Source organism: Balaenoptera physalus, assembly GCF_965194825.1.
Source record: "Balaenoptera physalus genome assembly, chromosome: 13".
Lineage (NCBI taxonomy): Eukaryota > Metazoa > Chordata > Mammalia > Artiodactyla > Balaenopteridae > Balaenoptera > Balaenoptera physalus.
This window is the reverse complement of record NC_138892.1, coordinates 64,708,047-64,719,764: the sequence shown is the minus strand read 5'-3', so window position 1 is coordinate 64,719,764 and position 11,718 is coordinate 64,708,047. Positions and strand designations below refer to the sequence as shown.

The 11,718-nt window shown below is 41.7% G+C and overlaps 1 protein-coding gene across 4 annotated transcripts in view; it reads left to right on the top strand.

Annotated features, from left to right (window-relative positions):
- TMBIM6 (transmembrane BAX inhibitor motif containing 6) overlaps nt 1-11,718 on the top strand; it is a 20,999-nt gene extending 9,281 nt beyond the window's left edge. Inside the window, exons 2-11 of one of the 4 annotated variants that reach the window (XM_082421480.1) lie at nt 66-104; nt 2,513-2,600; nt 3,002-3,110; nt 5,464-5,584; nt 6,815-6,863; nt 6,955-7,052; nt 7,260-7,339; nt 7,679-7,779; nt 8,473-8,548; nt 9,673-11,718. In XM_082421480.1, the coding sequence (XP_082277606.1) occupies nt 2,545-2,600; nt 3,002-3,110; nt 5,464-5,584; nt 6,815-6,863; nt 6,955-7,052; nt 7,260-7,339; nt 7,679-7,779; nt 8,473-8,548; nt 9,673-9,696 (714 nt within the window). In that variant the 5' untranslated portion in view covers nt 66-104; nt 2,513-2,544 and the 3' untranslated portion in view covers nt 9,697-11,718. Of the gene's footprint in view, nt 1-49; nt 105-713; nt 1,092-2,512; nt 2,601-3,001; nt 3,111-5,463; nt 5,585-6,814; nt 6,864-6,954; nt 7,053-7,259; nt 7,340-7,678; nt 7,780-8,472; nt 8,549-9,672 lie in introns of those variants that run through there. The other 3 variants (XM_082421481.1, XM_082421482.1, XM_082421479.1) reach the window with 3 other exon arrangements.

The following is an 11,718-nucleotide window of genomic DNA, read 5'->3' as shown; positions in this document are numbered from 1 at the left end:
AATTTAATCTTGTTCAGCTGAGTTGGCATATGAACCATTGAAATGTAGATATCTTTTCTCTACAGCTTCTGAGCACAAGCAGTTGAGGCTAAGATAGAAAACTGGTAAGTTTAGTCTATCTGGCGAAAGTTATAAGAACAGTTTTAACTCATTACTTATCTGTATGTTAGTTCTTGTCTGTTTGGAACAGACCGAGAGCAAACTGTCATATATTTCCTTGATTCTAAGACCTAACTTTTTCCCCTTCTAATTTTAATAGTTCTGAAATTATGTCATATATACATCATGTCATAATTATTAAATGTATACTTTATTGCATTTTCCCCATGAAGCTGCTGCTACTAAAATTGCTGTGTACCTTTGCATCTAGAAAATTTGGTGATTACATATTTCACTTACATTTTAGAGTTGGTAGTAATGTTGGAAAACTGGTTTTAATTAATTTTTTAATGATTTTAAATTGCAAGGCACTAAATCATGGAGAAATTCATATTTGATACCTCTGTCCCTATCCTCACAACCTTTGATGGTTTTGGTTTTTCCATCAGCAGTTGTAAGAGAGACAGTCAGTACCCGCTGGGAAATGCCAGAGAGCAAACTGCCATTCTCCCCCCGACAGTTTCCATTCAGGGGGGTCTGGTTACAGAGTGTTGCCCCTTTCTGACTAATAATCCCCAGGGTATTTGAGGATTTAACACACACCCTCCCACACACACACTTGAACTCTTGAAATTGGAAGCAAGAGGCACTCTAGCTTTGTTGTGAATACTGAGAAACTTGGCTCTGAAGGTTGCTTCAGTGCTGTTGCAAGTTCTGTCTAGGGATGTCATTAAGGCTGTTAATGGAAGCTTTAAACAAAGACACTTTCCAGGTGCTGGATTCTGCCATCCTGTAAGTGTGTTCTCTAGAGGACGGATTCATCATGGTTATGGAAGGCTTTGGTTGGCCGTGCAATAGCCTGCAACCATTGCACCATCTAGATCAAGAGGGCCCAGAGCCCCGTGGTTTAGAGGTGAGAGGAACAGCTTTAGTAGGTTCTGCAGCTTCTCACTGTATCTATCCTTCAGAACAAAACTAACAGTACAACTGAGGTGAGTAGGGATGTTGGTGAGAAAGGAAAGAGGAAATCAGAGAAAGCAAGCCAGCCATTGTAATTGTTCCATATATGAGAGAGAGCCTCAGGAAACAAGCGGTAGTGATGCTTGTGAACTCTAAGGATGGCATCTTTCCACTGGCCCAGGATTCCTCGGGAAGTCAGTTTGGGGATTGTAACTTTTATTGCCTGGATTAATTTTGCTGAGTATTGGGCTAGGTGCTGATAGAATGGGTGTGAGTAGTAGGCCTGTCTTTCAAACAGCTTAGCTTTAATCCCCTCCTCTCCCCCGTTTTTGGCTGATTTGAAATGAATGGGTATTATGAGTCTAATAAGAATCTGGAGCACTGATATTTAGGAAGGATGAAAGCTCTTGATTAGATTTTTAGTTCTATAGGTTAAATGTGTTTATTTAGGATTGCATGTGCCATACGGGAGGGAGCAAAACTTAAGATCCTGACTTTATGGTATTGATGTAATGTAACCTGGCTGTAGTTCAGTTTTAAAATGCCCTTTCTGACAATTGGGACAGTTGACAAGATCTCAATAAGATCTGTAGATTAGAGAATGGTATTGTATTATTGTTAATTTACTGATTTTGATCATTGTTTTCAGGATATACATACTGAAGTGTTTAGGTGTAAAGAGGCATTGTGTCTTGCATAGTTAGGAAAAGGTCTCCATATATTGCTATATAGAGAGGGGGGGATAAAGCAAATATGGTGACATACTAACATTTAGGAAATCTGGGTGAAGTGTGCAGAAATTCCTTGTACTATTCCAACTCTTCTGTAAGAAAGGTCTGAAATTGTGTTTTAAAAAATTCTCTCTGCACAAATTTCCTTTTCATGGAGGAACTTTCCTCTTTTTAAAATTGTGGCTCCCTTACAGTTCAGTTCTAAATTGCATTGGGTGGAAAGTTTCTAAATGTATATTTAAAAAATGCAAGCCCTAGTGCCAGACCCAGCTTTATAGTTTTTCTTTTTTATCTTTAAGCTTCTGTGCCTTTGCTGAGGGAATTCTCTGGCATCTTGAAAAAATGACAAGTTGCTTTATGTTCCAGTAAGACTGGGTCCCTTTAACTAGCTTGCTAATAGAGAATTTCTCAAAGAAACAAACTGTCTTTTAAAGGGGCAGGTTATCTTCTGAAAGAATAGAAATCAAATGCTAGTAATGAAACAGTTTGGGGAGAAGAAGATGGGTTCCTCTGTCCCCTTTCAAACGGTTGCATATGATTACAAATGTATTCTAGAAGGAAATACATAAAAATGCAAATGGTGGTGTTAGGGCAGTGGGATTTTAGATATAACTTTCATTTTTCCAAACTTGTATGTTGCTATTTTTCATAAGAAAGTTGTTTGTTATTTTGTGTGTCCTTGTATCTTTAAAATAACTTTTCTTATTTCCTTGATTCCACAGAGTGGAGGCTGTGTCCCACAGACTCTAGCATCATGAACATATTTGATCGGAAGATCAACTTTGATGCACTCCTTAAATTTTCCCACATGTAAGTGCTTTGACCTTGACTGTACTTCCTTATTACATTTCCTTTTATATCTTGTTTCTTTTCCTTTTCCTGATGTATTAACTTTTGTACGTATAAACTAACATAGTAACTTTGCTAGAATCCAGAGGATCTGATAAAAGCACCCAAATTCTAAGGGCTGTGGTGTGGTCGCTGGAAAGCCATTTAGTTATTATAGTTTGCGTAATGATTGTTCATAGTTTGGGCATTGGGGCCTTCCTTAGCATTTAAGGTTTTCTGTTTGTTAACCTAGTTTTCAAAGCATTCTTTTTTTATTGTACCAAAACTTTCACATATTCTCTGGGAAGAAGAAGGAAAATTATTCTTAGCTTAGAGATGAGATTGATCCTGGAGTAATGGCCATTATTAACATTCTTTCCTAGAACCCCCTCGACACAGCAGCACCTGAAGAAGGTCTATGCCAGTTTTGCCCTCTGTATGTTTGTGGCGGCTGCCGGGGCCTATGTCCATGTGGTCACCCATTTCATTCAGGTAAGAGCGGTTTTCTCCTCTAGTTGCTGTGGCACAAATCGCATTAGGAAGAAACTAGCTCAGCAGGGTGGTACAAGCCTATGTCCTTCCTTAATACTTTTCAGTAGTTTGGGATCTGAACCCAGCCAGAGCCAGTTGTAAATCAGGACATGCAGAACCATTTAATTTTTCTGGCAGCTCTGCCCTCTCTAAATACTGAAAACAGGATGTTTTGACCCTGACACTGAACGGTGTGCTGCTGACACACAAGACCCCCACCCACTGGGGAGAGGTCTGCGTGCTGGGCTGGTTTTGCACAGTAACCTTTTTATCTTTTCTTCCATTCTTCCTCTTTTTTTGCCTGAATGACTGTGTAGTAGTTGGATACAGAACACTGATTGTATGATTATCAGGAGAGACAGGGTTGAGACCTTTAAGGATTTGGCCCATTTTATTCTTTGATAAACTCATTTTCCTTTGTTGAGTGAGAGTTTGAGTTTGGGTAGAAACAATAAAAGGGATGGTTGAGGAATAATCAAAAAGTTTGACGCTCACTAACCAAGACTTGTCCCTTTTGGAGTGACCTTTTTAGTGTAAGTACAGGGGTGTGCCTGTGTTGGCATTTGCCACTGGCAGAGGTTGTGTGAAAAATTACTCTAGACACTCAAAGATAGGGCTTTGATCCCTCAAGTTCAGACTAAAACATTTTCTACCTTTTAGGCAAAAGTGGCCCTTTTGGTTTCTGGTTGTGTTTTGTTTGTTTTTTTAAGTAATATAGTCATCCTCATTGTTCATGGATTCCGTATTTGTGATTTACCTACTCAGCAAAATTCATTTGTAACCCTAAAATCAGTTCTCATGGTGCTTTTGTGGACATTTGCAGCCATACACAGAGTGGCAAAAAATTCGAGTTGTCCATTGCACCATGTTCTGGCTGAGGTTGAACAAGGCAACACTGCCTTCTTTCAAGCTCTCATACTGTAAACAAGTGTCTTTTTCATAGTCTGTTTAGTGCCACCTGCGTTCTTATAATTTTTCTTGGTGATTTTGATGTTTAAAATGGCCTCAGGCATAGTGCTAAAAAGTGCTGAGTGGTATTGCTAAGTGCAAGACTGTGATGTGCCTTATAGAGAAAATATGTGTGTTACATAAGCTTTGTTCAGGCATGAATTACAGTGCGGCTGGGCACGAGTTCTATGTTGATGAGTCAACAGTATATATCCAAGTATCTTTAAACAGAAAAGACATATACGACAAGGTTTTGTATTGACCAGTTGATAAAAATGTGACAAGAGGCTCGAAAGAGCTTAAACCTTTGTTTCCTCCAGGAGCATTTGTTCAGTATCACTGATTCATTGCTTACAGTGGCTGTATAGAGCAGAACTACTGTGAAAACTGAGGATTGACTACCTTTAAAAGAAGGAAGGAACTTTGGTGTCTACATACATCCTTGATGATTTTCCTCTCTTTCTAATGCTTGTAACTTTTCCCACTTGCTTTAAAACAAAATTTTTTTTTTCTTATAAAACTAATGCATGTTCATTGTAGAGAATTTAGAAAACAGACTAGTGATAAGAAGGAAATATAAAACTCCATAATCCCATCACCCTAAATTAACTTAACATTTTGGTTCTTACTCTCTGTCTCAGTTCATTCAGGCTGCTCTAACAGAATACCATAAACTGGGTGGCTTAAACAACAAACGTTTCTCAGAGTTTGGGAGGCTGGGAAGTCCAAGATCATGATAGGTGCTGGCAGATTTGTTCTGTGGTGAGGGCCAGCTTCCTGTGTAAACAGCCATCTTCTCCTGTGTCGTCACATGGTAGAAGGGGCAAGGGAGCTCTCTGGGATCTCTTTTATAAGGTCACTAACCTCCCTTTGTGAAGGCTCCACCCTTATGATCTAATCACGTTCCAAAGACCCCACTTCCAAATACCATTAAATTGGGGGTTAGGACTTAAACATGAATTTGAGGGGGGGGGCACAATCATTCAGTTTTTTCTGTGTGTGTGTATATACATTTGAGTGTGTGTGTGTGTTTTAAAGTGATCAAAAAGAGGTCATTCCTACTTGTTCTGCAGATTGGAATATGCTTCAAGCACTTGTCACTTTGATTCATCTTTTCTGTTTCTTGGGTCAGACTCATAATTTGACTTGGGCAGTTACAGTTGATGGACTGCCTCCAGCATCCACCATGGTCCTGACCTTGTCCTCCAAGCTTCTGGTTTTTCTCCTCAGCCCTCACTGCCTTTTCTGCTGCCTCCAGGTTAGAAGCAAATATTAGGAAGTCCAGGTGAATATTTGAACCCAATAAGGTCTCTTGCAAAATAAATTTGATACTTTCAAGTGTTTAATTATTGACTGGATCTAACAGGCTGGCCTGCTCTCTGCCTTGGGATCCCTGGGGTTGATGATTTGGCTGATGGCAACACCTCATAGCCATGAAACTGAGCAAAAAAGACTGGGACTTCTTGCTGGATTTGCTTTCCTTACAGGTATGTTAAGGGATTGGTTTAATTTTGAGGGAGGGACACTGTATTTTTAGTATCTCTTTAGATTAAGGCCCAAGATATATATTTATTCTGATGCACCCCAACTGGCACACTGTACCATCCTATCTTGTATTTGAGTGTGCCTTGTATTGCTTTCTTATTTCATAGAGGTGCATCTTGCTTCCGCATCTAGAGGGCTCTTTGTGACTGGTGTCTGTGACTTCTACTTTTGTATCCAAAAATAAGCATTTGTATGCTTGAATGAATGAGGTTTAAGAGCTTAGGTAGCGTAACTTGTTAATGGTGGACATGGGACTAAACTAGGCCAAGAATCTGACTTAGTTGAACTCACACTGGCAACTATCATAGGAGCATCTGTTCTGAATCTTGTGGACAGTTAATTAAAGTCATACATTGAGATCCATCCTACAGGGCACTTTGCTGATTCTCAAGGAAAGAATTAAAAGCACAGATCTTCTAGAATTGTCATTAAGGAAAACAAGTCTCAAGGTACATAGTAAAAATACTTGCAAAGCAACATTTGAGTTAGTACAACTTGTTCTGAGTGCGTCTAATCTATACAGTGTTGAAGAAATTGTAGAAAGGAAGGGATTTAGAGATTAAGATTTTTAGATCAGGGAAAGCTAGTTTTTGAAGTTATTAAAGGGGTGGGATTATCAGAAGGAGAGAAAAGCCAGAGTAGAGGAGAGATTGGAGCTGGAACAGGTTGCCGCCACACCCTCCTGTTGGCAGGTGTCCACCTGCAGAACCGGTCTGGCCTTTTCTGCTACAGAGGGAGTCAGCCTGCATGACTACAGGTTGTTGGCCACAAGGCACTGCTTTGCTCTTTATCCTTTTCATCTAATTCCTGATCTGGCCCACATTAACAGTCTCACATCACTGCTCTTCAGAGTTTTGCAGCCTTATAATTTAGCTGGAAAATGTTTGACATGCCTGCTTCATTTTTCCTAATGTCTATTCCTCCTGGGTCATCTATGATTTTCAGCCAAGGGGACAGTTGTGCAGGTCTGTCCATAAATAACTCAGTCAAGTATTTGTTCTCTGGAAAACAGTTGAGGAGGGAAGAGAGAGAGATTTAATTACGTTAGTCCACTTGTTTTGTTGTTTTCTAGGACTGTAGGCATGCCCATGCTATTGATGATCAGCTTTTGGATGAGAGTCCTCTTCAAAAATCGGTGTTAATGCTGTGTTCTGGGGCTTTCTGTTTTCTAGGAGTTGGCCTGGGCCCTGCTCTGGACTTGTGCATTGCCATCAACCCCAGGTAACTATGTTACTAGTGTCCTACGAATATACCTTCTAAATATAGGTTATATACCTGTAGCCTTTGATATAATGGTCTTTTCCCTTAACAGCATCCTTCCCACCGCCTTCCTGGGCACAGCAATGATCTTCACCTGCTTCACCCTGAGTGCACTCTATGCCAGGCGCCGTAGCTACCTCTTTCTGGGAGGTATGTGTGGACTGGAAAATAGGGCGAGGGTCTCCACTTTAGCCAGAATTCTCACTAGGACCTTTCCCCTCACCTCCAACTTGTGACTGTTGGGTTGAAATTGAAAGCCTTCATTTTGGGGGGAAAGTAATGAATGCCCTTAATGGGATTGCTTTGCTTTACTTTGCTTTGGCTTTTCTCAACATGGCTTTTTGTCTTCTCTTACAGGTATCTTGATGTCAGCCATGAGCCTGATGCTCTTGTCTTCCCTGGGGAACCTTTTCTTCAGATCCATTTGGCTTTTCCAGGTGAGATTTGCATATAACTTTGCAGCAGCTATTTACCTTGCATTTCTTTTTCTTGCTTAACCCCCTATAGCCAAGATAGACTAAGAATTCTCATCTTTGTGGGGCAGTGCTCTTGAAGCCTCGCCACTCACCCTCCCAGGACGGAGCCTTCTGAAGTGCAGAATTGTGCCTAGGGAAGTAATATGGTCTTCACTGTGGCTTCAGTTCCCACGAATGTTAATGTCAGTAGGGTTAGCGTTCGATGTACTTTCAAGTGGCCAAGGGCCAGAAAGAGGTATGGCTGTTTTTTCTTTACAATGTCTACCACGTGGTAACCTCATCTCATTCTTCTTTTGTTAGGCAAACCTGTATGTGGGACTGGTGGTCATGTGTGGCTTTGTCCTTTTTGATACTCAACTCATTATTGAAAAGGCTGAAAGTGGAGATAAAGATTATATCTGGTGAGTGTGAAACCTGGTCTTTAATGAGCATGAAGCGGGGAGGCATACTCTTCCATTCGATGACTCTTTTCTGATCTCTGGGATGATCTTTTGCTTGACTCACCTTTCTTTCCACATCGGTAGGAATAAGAAGGACCAGATGGCACTGGCTGACTTACGTGGCCAGCCTTCAGGGGCATACATGATAGGATATCCATGGTTTTGGAACTATGCACCAAAAAGCATCGTTTCCCTCAATTCCTGAAAGACATCAGATTTTTAAAAGTTGGACTAATAATATGTATTTAATTTTCCATACTTTGAATAGTGGTTACCTCTAGGCAAAGGAGAGGGAAAGGGATCTTTCACCTTTTACTCTTTATACTATTGTATTCTTTAAACCTTTAACAATGAGAAGAAGATACGCATATAATTTTTTTAATGTAGTAATCCTCTCAAAGTCTCAACTAGTTAATGGTAGTTCCAGGTTCAGACTCAGGCCTCTGCAGAGTCTAAATTTTCTTTTCTCTATGCTCCATGGCTTCGCTGAGTTGAAGAGGATCTCAGACACTAGAGTTTTACTTAGTTGGTGGTGGAGTGCTGGTGAAGTTGACTCTTGGAGTTGGGGCGGGGTTTCTATGTTCTGCACCTTTGTGGGCTTGTGGATAAAGGAAAGTGGGAAGTGCAGTTTGTGACCTGGTTCTTCTCTTTCAGGCACTGCGTTGACCTCTTCTTAGATTTCGTTACTCTCTTCAGAAAACTCATGATGATCCTGGCTATGAATGAGAAGGTTAGCACCACCTAAAGATGAAAGACTGGCTCCTGAGCTCGGCATCTATGTGTACTTAAAGCTTGAGAACTTGCTCACACTGTGTGGGTCCAGGGTAACTGTAAGGCAGGCCACTGAGTAAGAGTTCAACTAGAAGTCTTTAGCTGTTGGAGAAAAAGGAACAAGTAAAAATCATCCTTTTTTTTTTTTTCTTTTTTAAATGAATCCCTGAGATTAGTATCAAAAGGAAAAGAGCTTCAGTGGTAACAAGAAACAATCTACTATATGAAGGATTTAAAGGCTGTAAAGATAGTTGTGACTCAAAAAGATAATCTAGAGGATTTATATAATACCACCAGCTTTTGTATATATATTTTAGAAATAGGCCAATTTTACCCATTTGTTAGTCTTAATTTTTTTCAAGAAAGGCATTCTGTATAGGGTTAGTGAGTGGCAAACATCATCCACTCCAGCAGTAGGGGAACAAATAAAAGCACAGGCCTTTCTTTACAGAACTTAAGGTGGAATGTGAGTCAGTGCAGTGGTGATGGAAGCAGTTGACCAGATGGGATTGGTGGTCCTCTGGTCTGTACTGCGATTGGACTGAGGACCAAGCAGTTTCAGTCAAAACAACATCCCTTTCATCCATGTAATGATACCCTGGGCTTCCCCCCAGTGCAATGAAGAGTTCAACTGGACTATATTATTTCGAATGTTGATTTATGCTGAGGATTTATGCTTTCTTCTCAGGCCTAATGGAAAGTTGATCTTGGCTTGGTCTTGGCCTCTCGTTTAGTTATTTTAGGGTAGACTGCTGGTCTGCAGCCTTCAGTGGTTGGGATCTGAGCTGTCGTGGTCGTGAGTAGCCAGGAGTGGTTAGGCAGCCCACCTAGCTACTCATGGGGTAGCAACGGGAGCAACTGCTTAACCTTTATTGTTGTCAAGTCTGTAGCGACTTGGGAGACCACCAGCAGAAGATGGTTAAGATTTAGTTCCTCCTATACTGAAGGAGCACCTCTCCTCCCTTTTTACTGCCGGATCCCTTCCAATCACTAACCAAAGGCAGTGAGGTATCGGCTGACTCAAGAGTTTTAGCTTAAATGTCAATGCCAGAAGTTAATTGGGTAATTTTCCTCCATTTCTAGGATAAGAAGAAGGAGAAGAAGTGAAATGACCATCCAGCCTTCCCCAATTTGACTTCCTCTCCCTCCGCCCCTCATTTCCTCTTTGCACACATTACATACAGGTTGCGTGTTCTGTGATAATGAAAAGCATCAGAAAAGCTTTTGTACTTTGTGGTTTTCTCTATTTTGAATTTTTTGATCAAAAAAATGATTAGCAAAATATAGTTTGGAGTTTGGCTTCATATTTCTGGGATTCTTCCCCACTCCCTTTTCTGTCATCCCCCATCCCTAGCCTCTTCCTCTGCTCAGGCAGCCAGTCTGCCGTGATGAGGAGCTGGATCTGCAGAGGAAGCAAACGCCAGGAGTCCGCTTTACGACTGAGCTTCACTGAGTGGGCCTGAACTGTTCGGTAGAGACGCCTTGCTCGGCCCTTCTTCCCTCAGCGTTGTTTGCTTTATGCGCATTTCCTATGGGACTAGGCAGTGTGTTTTCCATTGGAAAGACGTTTGCTGGTCCCATTGTTACTCAGGCTTATTACGTCTGAGCTGCCAACCCCTACAGAGAACATGAAAAGCCTCTTCTGGTGGATGCTTTGCTTCCCCTGAGCTGCCCGAGTCACTGCTGGTCTGGCAGACATGCCTTTCTGCCTTGCTGTCACGAAAGGAGTGTGGATTTGTGTGGGTTCCCTTTCCAATCCCTTGCCTGGCCCTCGGAATCTGCCTGCTTTCCATCCGTGGGGTGGGAGGGTTTCAGCACAAAGGGAAATTCTTGTCAGGCATCTATGAAATGGCTGATTATGTATGGCAAGATATAATGTAGAGTTCCCAGACTTCCCCATTTTTTTGTTAAATTGATCACTACCTTAGTTACTGAGTGACTTCTACCAGGTGGCTGTGATTAAGGGTCCTGGGAGAGGAAGGATAGAGAAGGGGCATGGCTGAGCCTCTGAGGTAATTGTGACTAATCCTGCCAGACAGACCCAGATGAGGACCTGTTTGGGGCAGGGGAGAGTAGTATCTCCCCCACTAACTGAGTGGGTCTTTGTTCACACCAGTGGCACGGGCTGTGATGGCTTGGGAGGCAGCATTCATAACAGTCCTTAGGTGCGTTTTTGTCTTATCTTGGGCACTAATAGGTAGTGTCAGGCCAGAGATTTGGGGCAGTAGGTAAATGTCCATTTTACAGATGCACTTCAGGTTTTGGTCTATTCACCTGTTTGTAGAAATCTGCAGCCTTCTTTAGGCAGGGGCTGGGCGACCAAACCTGCAAGATTTCTGCTTTCCTACAGTTCTGTGTTTGCAAGTGTAGGGGGGCAGTACTAATGGGGTCACCAGCTCCTTCCCTGTGAGCTGCCACAGCCAGCTGGCACAGAAGGTCAGGCAGCCTTGGGAGCATTTGTGGCTCTGGCTACTCACAGGACTTCAACGTAAGGGGAACTGAGCCATCAAAAACTCATTGCTAGTAGGACACCATTTTTGGCTTCCCCTGTTCACAACCAGTACACAGTTTGACCCAGTGGCTGCTGGTTCACAGCACACCACATCACTGTGCCATCCCATGAAACAGTTTTGTTCCCAGGCTGTGTGATTCCTGGAGTGGCATGCCACTCAGAATGTCTTGCTTCTGCAGAGGATGCTGCCCTCTGATTTAGCTGCTGTCTCCAGCCTGTGGCTTGAGAATTTACTAAAAGGGATTTCCTTCCCATTCAGCCCCCAATAGCAACTCTCCATACATTTGTTGATTCTCTGCTAGGCCTGAGAATATGCGTTACATCTCCTGAAGCCAAACTCCACCTCTTGTGCTTTTTTTGCTTGGGATGAAGGAGTTTTTCTTTAGAAACAGTGCCAAGAATGACAAGATATAAAAAACTACTTTTAAAGAAAATGCCTAACAGGTTTTTAATACAGTAATCACTGTAATTATCACTTTCTTTTCTAGTTCCTTGGTTTCCAGCTCAGGCTGTATTCTCTAACTCATACTGTGAAGACAAAGGTGTTTTTGATTCAGAAATATATGGAATCTACATAGTCTTAATTTGTAAAAAATAAAGAAAATTCCTTAACCTTT